General features: G+C 34.1%; 1 protein-coding gene across 2 annotated transcripts in view; it reads left to right on the forward strand.

The window, feature by feature from the left end:
• The window catches only part of CNTN1 (contactin 1), a 232,829-nt gene that overhangs the window by 120,864 nt on the left and 99,311 nt on the right, over positions 1–12,654 (forward strand). For both annotated transcript variants that reach the window (XM_060024589.1, XM_060024588.1), the window contains exon 15: positions 3,700–3,820. In XM_060024589.1, coding sequence (XP_059880572.1) covers positions 3,700–3,820 — 121 coding nt within the window. The remainder of the gene's footprint in view (positions 1–3,699; positions 3,821–12,654) is intronic.

Here is a 12,654-nt window from a genome sequence, read left to right on the forward strand (position 1 = left end):
AATTCTTTACAACAAATATGGGTGGTTGAAAAACTTAGAGGTATCCATTTTCTTATATGTCAACTGCATTCTTTTCTCTATAAATTTACATATTATTCCTAAAACGTTTATATTTACTCATGAAATTGTTTACAAATAATTTGAAATATATTATTAATTGATAGCTGAACTTGGGTATATGGATAGCAATAGTTGTTCTCAATTCAGCTATTTTATCTTATAATATCATTATCTTACCTGAAAAATCATATGAAATTACTAAAAGAATTTAATAAAAAACATTTTAGATAATAGGTATTTTAATTCATTTATGCAATATTTATTTGTTGAATTCCTCCTGTATGTCAGATATCACAATACATAATTTGTATGTAATAATAAATAAGACCTAGTCCCTTCCTCAAAGAATTACAGTCTAGTAGAAGAAATGAACAACTAAATAATTAGAATAGAAAGGGATAGTTAAAATGAAAATATGCAAGGGGCAATCCCCTAACCAGGACTTTGGATTCTAGAGAAGAAAGGGGCATCTAAACCACGACTTGAAGTTAACCAAGTGATAGAAGTGGGAGATGGGAGAATCCAGGCAATGCAAGTGATATGTACAAAGGTCTGCAGGAAAGAGAACACATGGTAAAATGTAAGTTTCTGGGGCACAGGAAGTGGGAAAAGAGGTGACAAGAGTGTGTACTTCATCCTGACATCAAAATGTCTCATTATGTGCTTACAAAATTCTGCCATTGTGATGGGCTATATGAACTTGCTATCCTAACTCTGCTTGTACCTGAAAAGAAGTAAACATGTATTATCTTAAGAGCAGATGCCAGAAGTCTTAAAAGCATGCTGAAAAATTCACTCAAACAATGTATATTTGGTGTTGTTATATCCCTGGGACTGTGCTGGTCTTAGGGATACAGCACATACAGCTGTACACATGTAACACAGGGATACAATGCTGAAGAAATCAGGCATGTTTCCTCCTCTCATAAAATTTACAATCCTTCAGGGAAACCAACTTTAATCATATAATTGCAAAAATATTTTATTGTAAATGATATATATAATATCACATTAAGTAAAATGTGCTATGGCAAAATGTAACAACAGAAAACAGAAAGACTTGCTTAAGGAAATGATTTGAACTGATATTGGTGGGGGAGGGTAAATGTTATTTAGATGAAGGTGGTAAGATGGTGGGGTATGAAGAGATCAAATTCCAGGAAAGGAAACACCTTGGAGAACCAGAGATAGGAGATAACAAGATACATTTAAGGTCTTAAAAAGGGAATGTTCTTCTGGAGAGCAGAGTGTAAGTGCAATGGTGGCACTAGTTGAGCTGGAATATTGGACAGAATTTAGAGAATGGAGCCAAGTTGACTATCATAACACTTACGGCTTTTATTCCAAGAAGTGGGACATTTTTAAAGGTTTTAGTTTGTTTTTATAGAAAGGGATGATTTGATCTAATTTGCATTTTTTAAAGGTCACCCTGAGTGCTAAGTAGAGAAAAGAATAGATGGGACAGGGGTGAGGGTCATGACCAAATAAGACATAGTAGTTCAGTGAAAGATGTTGGTAGCTTGGACAAGGACAGAGGAAGTGTTGAAGAAAAGGAAGGGATAAATTCAATAATTTATTTTGGAATTATAAGGAAGTTGAAGAAGATGAGAGGTTAAGAATTTTCTCAAACTTTCTGGAAAATGTGCTGTCACAGATGACTAGAAAAGTTGGGTGTTTGGGGAAGAAAGGTCAAATGCTATTAGAAGTCAAGTAAAATGAGTTGAAGAGTTGGGAACCAGATTAAAATGGACTGAGGGGTAAGAGGTAAAGAAACGGCAAAAGCTAAAAACAGAAAGTAAGGGTTTGAGGAAGAAGTATTGTCAGAATCCAAGCAACGATCCAATAATTAAGCAGCTTAACATGAGGAAAGAAGAATAGTTGTTTGTTTCCAAGGGAAAGAAGAGAAGAGCAGAGAGAGGTAAGATATGGGAGTGAGAGTGAGTGCCAACAAAATGATAGGGAACAGAGACAGGTGAAGATCACTGAGAAATCCTTAGTAAAATTATGACCAGCAGGACTTTTAAAAATAGAAATATACAGTGGATGATAATTGCCCTACTTTGTGGGATACAACCAATTCCATGACCTTTAACTCTTTAGTACACCTACTTTACTAGGCAATACTTCATGCTAATAGGTTTCATGGCAAAATAGAGAAAAGGTTGGTCTGGAGCTCCTTGGTCAAGAGAACAGAAGGAAAGAATTCCCCTACCTTAGGAATTTGAAGAAATCTTGGAAACTGGATTTTTACCCAATCTTAGACCTCAAGGGACAGGAAGACCCCAACTAACATTAAATTGTATGACCCCTAGTTTCATTTTTCAGAGATTTTAATTACTGAAACCAAGGAACAAGGTGTGTGGCCACTGACCAGTTCTTTATATGGAGATAGTATTCTATTACAACCAATTGAATCAATCTGCTCAGATGATAACTAGCTATTATTTTTAATTAATCTTATTAATCAAGCAAGGATTGCAACCCAAATACTTTCCAAGACCAGCAGGGAATTTAATATGTGAAGGGGCCACCAGCAGAACCAATGGTGAAGCAGAGCATTTATTCCATATATTGTCATTAAATAATTAAAATTTGCAGGTCTGTCATATAACAGAAACAATACCTTCATCTATTATGTGAAATATTAACCTAATCATTAGTTTTTCACTTTAATCTATCTGGATATCTATAATTGCAATAGTAAATCAATATTTTTGTTTCTCAGGGAAACCAAATGTCTATTTAAAAATCGAGTTTTCCAAATTTTTCTCTTAAGAGAGTATTTTGGAGATAATGAGCATGGACTATGTTATGCTCCTCCAGCCAAGCAAACCAAGTAACCATAGTTAAATTACTTGGCTACTCTAAGTCTCACTTTTATCTTTAGTAAAATGGACAAAATAGGACCTATCTCATAGGAGTGTTTTCAGAAGAGAATCCTAGGATCTGTATAGAGGAGGCATTCTATAAATATTAGCTATTTTTAGAAATTGCATTGGGATGGTGCCTTATCATTCACAAGCAAAATTCCCTCAAGCCTCCTTAAAAAAAACATATGTTAAACACTATTTTAAGCACTGGGAATAGAGCAGTGAACAAGACAAAAATCCTTGCCCACAAGGAGGTTATATTTGGCCAAAACAGAACATGTTAGTAGAATTGTCCATTTTGACAGTTTCTGCACACTTTTAGTATCTTTGTAAAATGAACTGTGGCACGTCTTGAAATTAGTTGTTTAGATTGGTTTTACATAACCAAATTAATAATTCTCCCTAGCCATACAGCATTTATGTATCTTCATTGATATTGAGCATCAAGATTTTTGGACCTTCACATTTCTTTTTAAAAGACATCAATGAAATATTTTCATCCTGTGTTTTCTCTCAAAATGCCCTCTGATTATATAAATAATAGAATACTAAAGACATTAGAGCTAAAAATGACCTTAGGTAATTCACTCTATTTTTCACTTGGGATACCAAAGCCCAGAGTTTAAGTAACCTAAGAACACACAGACAGTTAGCACATCTCGAACAGGTGTTCATTTTGTTAGGGGAAAATGTACCTCTCATATCCTAAATACCATTTAATTGGTGAAAAAAATGTACTGATTTGAATGGCTGCTGTTTTTGCCGACAGCTGGATTCCAATGGGGAACTGCTCATCCGAAATGCCCAGCTAAAACACGCTGGGAGGTACACATGCACCGCTCAGACAATTGTGGACAATTCTTCAGCCTCAGCTGACCTTGTTGTGCGAGGTAAGAGTTTCAACATTTTGGAATCACAAAACCAAAGCTATATGACTTACATAAATATGTATAATCTTCTGGTAACTCTGGTACGAATTCTTATATATTTAGAGTCTCGATCCTTGAGAACAGTTCTTCACCCATGCCTGATTTATGCCAGCCAAGTAGTAAACAGAACTAATTTTGTTTGTTTTACGAACTACGTATTTTTTTAGCAACTTACACCACATACCTCCTACTAAATGTTTGTGCTTTTAAACTTAGTACTTACCAGAAGTTCTCAGTTCCTGCTAATACTTTTCATGTGTTGAGTAGAGTTTTGTTTCCTTTTTTACTTTTTATGGAAAAAATACACTGGTGCTGTTTATTAAAACCTCAAGTGTTATACATTTACCAGTATCATCTTAGAATAAAAAATGCTTTGTACATGTCTCATGTTTCTATTTGTTACTGATTTTCAGACTAGTGCTTTTGTTCTTATAAATGATTGAGAATGTGCTTGGATACATGCTTATTGAAAATACAACACCTTTGCTACTGGCCTCTGCTATATAGCTGTGAGGCCAGCTCAGAATATGCCTTACTTTATTTAAAATCATTCATCGGCTCTTTACTCCCTGCCTACAGAATGTAGACCATTCCTTTTAGCTAAGTGCCCAAGTAGTTCCATGAGGTGTGGTGACCTCGGCCTGTTTAGCTTTAATCTCTCACCATTCCTCCTGACCAACTAGTCCGCAGAAATACCCTAGGATTTCTACCTCTGTTCCTTGGTTCACAGCATTCCTTCTACATGCTGTTTTCATTGATTGTTGCCCAAATCTTATCCATCCTTCAAGACTTGGCTCAAGAAGTAACAAACTCATGAGTCATTTTTATGAGGTCCCAAATATGAGCCCTCTCTTCTAAACTCTCATAACAATTATTACTTTCTCTAACGTATTTTATAGCAATCTGTACATATGAGTTACCTTCTCTACTAAGTTGTGAAATTCACATATGCATTTTTATTAATATTTAGTGAGTTGCAGAATTCTATCTCATAGTTTCATTGTTCTCTTTTTCCCTCTGTCTCAGTGACATGTTAAATTTTGGTTTTTTTCACATTTTACCTACTAGAAATATTTATTGACCATTATTTATTGCACTTCTTTTTTCAGTCAGCTTTTGCGCAATCAGATAAACAATTAGTAAATGAGATGATATTCATGGTTTGTCTTAATACCCATTCTGGATTAATTGAAAATTAATAAAACTCCAAGGCTACAAAATGCTAAATTAAAGGAAGTTCATTTAGGTTCAGTATTTCCATTAGGAATATTTTGTTATCTGGAACATCTACTGTCTGTGAGAGTTATCAGGGAGAAGGACTATTCACTGTTCTTTCTAGTCAGACCACTAGCTGTTAAGTCACTTCCAGCAATACTCTATGCTTGTATTTAATTGAAATTATTTGCATATTAAAAGATTATCATTAGTGTTACAATAGGGGTTATGTTACAATGCCTGGGCATCAGTGTCTTCATATAATGACATTGCAGCAAAATCCCAGTACTCACAGGGAAGACGAAGTTTTACAGATGTAGTCAAAGAATATTAATAACCTTATCCACTCATACTTAGGTAATTAAGAATCATCATACTCTGTATTTTTTACAGAAAAACCAATATGAAAAAGGTATAGCAGGTATTATGTGAAAATATAAAGTTTTTTTTTTCTAAAGCCCTTTAGTCATAGGAAATATAACTTAAAGCAAAGCAATCTGGCAAGTGCACGTAGTAGAAATATGATATAGCATTTTAAGTCCCTGCACTATAGCAGGGTGTTGAAAAAGCTATACAGGTAGATAAAAAGTATTGCTTAACACTGATAAAAGTCTGAAAGTTGTAATCATTCTCCAAATGTTATTTCTAATAATATAAAAGGTATTCATTTTATATCAAGAGAAATTTGCAATTCAAATAGTCAAATACATTTCTGCATAGCTGCATTCTGATGGCCAACTACTCAGCAGCAGTAATAAAAGTCACAAGGTAATTGGGGGATCCAGACTTCAAGGTGACCCTCAGTGATCCTTGCTTTCTGATAAACCAACCCCTGTGTAATCCCTCTAACACTTAGGGTTGGTGTATGTGCCAGCAGAAATGACAGCGCTGAACATTGTCATAAATCACATTGCTGCTTCTGCCTTGGTTTTTGGAATTCTCATTTTGGAGGAAGCCAACTACCATGTCATGAGGATATTTCAGCAATCTTGTAGAGAAGCCCACATGAAAAGGAAATGAGACCTCCTATTAATAACCAATACCAACTTCCCAGTCATTTGAGTGAGTCATCTAGAGAGCAGATCTTCCAGTCAAGCTTTCAGATGACTGTAGCCTTGGCCAACAGTTTGATTATAACTTTCATGGCAGACCCTGATCAAGAATTATTCAGCTAAGCCACTCAAAAATTCTTAATCCACAGAAACTGTAAGAGATAACTGTTTATAAGTATAGCTGATTCACTTTGTTATAAAGCAGAAACTAACATACAATTGTAAAGCAACTATACTCCAATAAACATGTTAAAAAAAAAAAAAAAGATAACTGTTTACTATTGTTTTAAGCCACTCAGGCCTGGGGTAATTTGTTATGCAGCAGTAGATAACTAATACAACCATGGAATGTGCTGAAAGAAAAATAACTCTCCACCAAGAAGTATATATACAGACAAGTTATCATTTCATAATGAGGAAAAATAGTTATATTTAGACCAACAGAAACAGAGTTTATTTCCCAAGAGACTCTTATGTCTAAAGGAATATTTAATGGGTAAATTTCAGGAAGGAAAATAATGCCAGAGTAAAGTTCTGAGACATCAAATAGCATGATGAACAAAGAAAACAGTAAAAATACCCAAATCTAAGCAAACAGAGCTAAACTAGACTTCAGAATATGCTGTGGTCTGGGTTTGAGAACTGGCAAGAATAAGTTGCACACTGATCAAGTTGATAGTTGCTTTTACTTCAAGTTTCTATTAAAACAACAAATCTGACATATATATGTATGTATGTATGTATGTATATGAATATGTGTGCATATTTTATATGGTCAAATATAGAGAATGCATGAAAATGATAATCACGAAATATAGGGGAGTTGTTACCCCTGGGTTGGAGATAGGAGAGGAGGTGAGTGTGGTTAAGGAGGGAGGGGACCCACAAAAGGCTACATCTGAATAAGTAATGTTTTATTTCTTAACCTGAATGGTGAGTTTTTAGGTGGTCATTTCTTACTTTATACAGCTTTACCTAAATGTTAAATATTTCTCAATATATTTAATTTAATTAAACAGGGTGACCTGCTATCCCCTACTTCCTCTCCACCAACCTTTTCAGCAAAGATTCATGAAAAATCTTTGTGTAACCTCTGGGTGCAGGTGCCAGACTTGGCTGTACATCAGATTTACTACTACAATTAATTTTAAATACACAATTCTAAGCCTCTCTTGGAAGTTTCTAAATTAATAGCTCTGGGATGGGTTTAGCAAAGCTAGCTTAAAGATTGGCCTGGTGAACCATGGTGCATCAACAACGGACACAGAAATTGACCCATACACATATGCTCAACTGATTTATAACAAAAATGAAAATTAATTCAGTGGAGGAAGATTAGCCTTTGCAATAAATGGTGCTAGAACAAATGAGGATTCACAGTTCAAAAAAAAAAAAAAGGACCTTATACATAATTAACTTGAAATGGATCATGGACTTATTTGTAAATTTTAAACTATGAAACTTTTAGAAAAATAAAGTATAGGTGAAAATCTTCAGCTCTTAGGGCTAGATGAAGAGTTCTTAGACTTGACACCAAAAGCATAATGCATAAAATGAAAAAGTGATAAACTGAACTTCATCAAAATTTAAAACTTTTGCTTTGTGAAAGTCCCTGTGAAGATGATGAAAAGACAAGCAACAGACTGGGAGAAAATATTTGCAAACCATATATCCAAGAAAGGTTTGTATGTAAAACATATAAATAACTCTCAAAACTCAAAATTAAAATAACCTAATATGAAAAAAGATAAAAGATGTGAACAGACATTTCATTGAAGATGATATACAAATGGTAGATAAACACATAAAAGATGTTCAATGTCATTAACCATTAGGGAAATGCACATTTAAAGCCACAGTGATATATCACTACATACCTATAAGAATGGCTAAAATAAAAAAGAAATAGTGATGCAAAACAACAGAGTCACTCACTCACACATTGCTGGTGAAAATGTAGAATTGTACAGCCACCCTGGAAAAGAGTATGGCTGTTTCTAAACATGTGCTTACTACAGGACCCAGTAGTTGCACTCTTGGACATTTAAAGACATTAAAACTTATGTCCACATAAAATATATATACACACATGTTCATAGCTGTTTTATTCATGATAGCCCAACACTGGAAACAAATGCCCTTAAACAGGTGAGTGGTTAAACAAAATGTGGTATATTAGTACCATGGACTATTACTTAGCAATAAGAGAAGAATGATCTATTGATGTGTGTAATTTGGATATATATCAAGGGAATTAATGCTGAGTGAAAGAAAGCCAACCTCAAAAGGTTACATACTGTATGATTCCATTTATTTAGCATTCTTGTAATGACAAAATTATAGAGATGGAGAGTAGATTAATGGTGGCTTAGGGAGGCTAGAGGAAGGGGAGTAGCTGTAGCCATGAAAGTGTACAACAGGGGATCCTCATGATGAAATTGTTCTGTATTTTAACTGTGGTCATGGTCCCAGAAGTCTACGCATGTGATAAAACTAAAAGTTTCTTAGAACTAAACAAACACATAAACACACAAATGAATGAATGTAAAACTAGCAAAATCTGTACTATAAGGTTGATGGATTATGTCGATGTCAATTTTCTGGTTCTGTTATTGTATTTAGTTATACAGAAAGTTATGGTGAGTAAATGAGTGAAGGATATGCAGGACCTTCCTGTATTAATTTTCACAGTTGCATGTGAATCTATAATTATCTCCAAAAAAAAGTTTAAGAAAAAAATCACTGGACATAAAATACACTGAAAATATAAAGAAAATATGTACATATGGGCTCTTTTTTCAAAAATAGTATAATATTACTAGAAGGCAAAGAGTATGGCACACCCAGAGGTAATGTTTGAACAAGTGGTGGCCACCAAACTGCCTTCTGAGGAAGTGGATCCAGGCCTGGGAAGGACCTAGTGGGGTTGCAGCTTTGGAACCGGGGTTGAATTACTGAAGGCAGTAGAAGAGAGTGTGTTCTACTGCTTTCCCCAGAACCCTCCTTCACTCCTTTTTCCCTATGCATGTCTGTCTCCCCTTTAAATAAATACTGGATATATTTTTAAAGAATGTCATTACGGAGGGCATCAAATTACAGCATTCCAGAGTGACCAAGTGTTTAAACCTGGCCTGGGCTGGCAAATCTGTATTTTTAATAATGCCCCATGATGCTTGTGATGAAGTGGTCTTTAAATGGTTTTTGGAAATTATTGTTCTAGGGAATTCTTGGAAAATAGTTTGAAAGTCCTATTATTTTGTTTATGGAATGGGTAAATTACATTAGAAATGTGTTTCAAAAAGATGGTAAGGTCCCCTTTTCCTCCAATTCATCCTGTTCAAACCAAATAGAAGTCAATCAACAGACAATTGAAAAACTGTTATGAATATTTGGCTAGAAGTCAGGGAAGGGAGCTCTGATGTAAGGACAGGAGTGGCATGGAAATGCAGGAAGGTAGCCCAGGTGGTGAGAAAAAGAGTTAACTCCTTTTTCCCTTACCCTCATATAATTTTAGCACAGCTACACTTAAGCCTTAAGTCACACCAAATAAGATAGCTTCAAAAACTCTAAAGTTAATCAAGAACCACTCAATCTATGTATCAACAGTAAGTAAATAAAAAAACAAAAACAAAATATGATGAAATATTTCCCAGCTAGAGCACTGATATAAAAATGAAGATAACTTTACAAGAGATTGTAATGCCATTTCTTGGTAATATGGCATTTCAAGTAATTTATAAAAGATTTTACTAATTTTTTTTCTATCAGAGCACATATTGACATCAATTTAAATTATTATTGTATTAGTGAAAGAGGAAATTTCAGAATAAAACTTTAAAACAGAGGTGCATATAATATAGCCAAAGGGATTTAGAACTCAAACAGCTACAAATTGCTTAATATCTAGAAGACCTTTACAGTTTAAAACTATTTTTAGTTAAAAAAAAAAGAACCAGCTATTAGACTTCAAATGGTTTTAGGCTTCTTATATAAAAATCCAAATCAAGAGGATCGATACAAATTTCCTTTTTGTTGTTGTTATTGTAATAAAGGTTGTACTAAATAGGTCCCACAAAAGTGTATTTCAGGTTGTTTCATCAAGTAAGTTTTGATGCACATCAACAGCCCTGTATGAATGTTTTTAGCAAAAAATGTTTCTGGAGGACTTAGTGCTTTTCAGTTAAAAAAAAAGTGTCATTTAGAAGGAAAGGTGTTTCAGGATTTATCTGACAGCACCTGTGGGAACATTTATGTAGCTTGCCAAATCTAAATTCTCTTTTATGAGTGCACTTTTGGACAGCATTCAAAAATGGACCATAAAATTAGGCCACAAAAGCAAGAAATGAGGCTTTGACGTCTGTTTTTTACTACTTTCCACGGCATTTCTGCTGTATTATAAATATCCTTGGTAATGCTACCGACCGTTAGGAGGACCTTCCTGACACCTGGCTGAACATAATGTTTGTCACTAAAATTGCCAAAACAGAAAATGCAAACATGATTATACTTTTCACATCTGCCCCCTCTTTTACATCTTATATACCATATTAAACAAAATTTGTTAATACAAGGCTGAGATTTAAAAACAAACAAAAGAAAAAGACTTTAGTCTGATTCTCAACACTAACCTGTGCTATGTGAAATTTGGAAACATTTAGGAAAAAGTGTAACTAAAGGTCCAGTGGATAATACAAAACTGTGTAAATCATTGCATCCTCAAATTAAGTTTGTATTGTTTATATTTTTATATTAAAAGTTTATATTCATAGTTTTATGTAGATTTTCATTTAGATTAGAATATTGTGTGTGTGCATGTGTGTATGTATGAATGCCAAAATGTGTGTGTGTGTATTTCTAATGCCAAAATACAGTTGCAGAATGGAAATGGATATGTTAGATGTCATCTTTATTTGATGTAATCCCCTGAAGTTTTTAGTACTTGGCCTAATGACATGGTTACCAGATTCTTTCTTAAGGAGGTCATTTTGGTTGATGACTAACCCACTTTTAAATCCTGTGTTGGCTAAGTTAAGGTAATATAACCAAATAAATAACCTGCTGGAAGCTGTCAATATACTTTTTAGTCTGAAAATACTGCTGTATTTTAAACAATCATAATGGTTGGCCAATGGTCTTTTCTACAGAAAATGCTCTTGAGTATTTGTTACTCCCAGATGTTCTATGTTAGCAGAGTTCATATCCAGAGCACACCTCTCTTCGCTATCCAGGCAAACAATTTTGAACCATTTACTTAGAGACGTTGTTCCAGATTAATTAGTACTCTTTCTTAAAAAATAGGAAGTAAACATTTTCTTTGTCTCAAATAAAAGAGTTCTAATGGTCCTATTATTGGAAAATCATGCACCAGTTATATCTTTTTTTCTTCCAACTTCTTCAGAGTAGCTACATGAAATATCTGCATTTATGTTAAAATTGGAATATACAATTTTAAATCTAGAATTAATCCTGGAGGTCATCTAGAAAATTTCCATTCCTTTATACTACAAAATTTAGACTTCAAGAGAAAGAGACTTGTCTTGTATTACCCATCTATTTCATAATAATTATTTTGGAACCTAGGCTTCTTCCAGACTGTAAGAATAAATAAAATCTATAGTTAATTTCTAAAACTTCTGTAGTTAGTGCTTTAAAATTTTAATAGTTTAATACACTAAAACTTTCAATAGTTAATTTGGTATAGTACCCAAACGATTACCAAGTCTGTTCTAGAATTGCTGCTACTAAATGGTGAAAGTTACTGACTGCAGTTCTGCTCTTCTTGTTTTCCCATCCATTGTCCAGAACATGCTAAGAAATAGTAGTTGGGTTTTTAAAACATTGTGGGAAAAATAAAGCCAAAGACATTTATTTTAAAAGGTTAAATTACCACCTGTTGGATTATTTAGCATTCTATTTGTATGGCTAACTCAGCGACCCTGGCTATTTGTGAAAGCAAAAAGACGGTGAGTCTGCTGTCATGCTAAAAGTTAGTGTTAAATCAGGGTTTAGATTTCTGTGGTATCTGGTATAAATATTTACCCAGTGTTCAAGAATTCCTATATTCAAGTTATTATTAATAACCAAATGTGGATTTATGTTCAAAATTATTATTTAAGCATGGCATGCCTAAATTAATTCAAAAGGACTTTTAAATTAATTAATTTAATCACTATAAAATTAGGAAGAACAGATTAAACAGTTGCACACAAAGCCAGACAGATGCACGAGTACACGCACAGCTTACCACCTCCACCTGCCTCACACACACATGCATATGTGAAGACATCCAGAAAAGAGATTCATTTATACAGGCAGAAAGATGTGTCCAGATCATAAGAGTCAAATCAAAGAGAATAGTTGAGGTAGTTTTTCAAGTATTTGGGTCAGAAAAACACACATTTACCTCAGATACTTGGATAATTGCCTCTGCTTTCCACTTGCTTTGGCCAAGAAAGTTTGCCACAGAGACAGACTAAAGATTCCATCTCGTCAGTCCTTGCAGGACTGAGACAGGAAAATGGCCCTCAT

The sequence above is a fragment of the Delphinus delphis genome, chromosome 11 (genome assembly GCF_949987515.2).
Source record: "Delphinus delphis chromosome 11, mDelDel1.2, whole genome shotgun sequence".
Taxonomy (NCBI): Eukaryota; Metazoa; Chordata; class Mammalia; order Artiodactyla; family Delphinidae; genus Delphinus; species Delphinus delphis.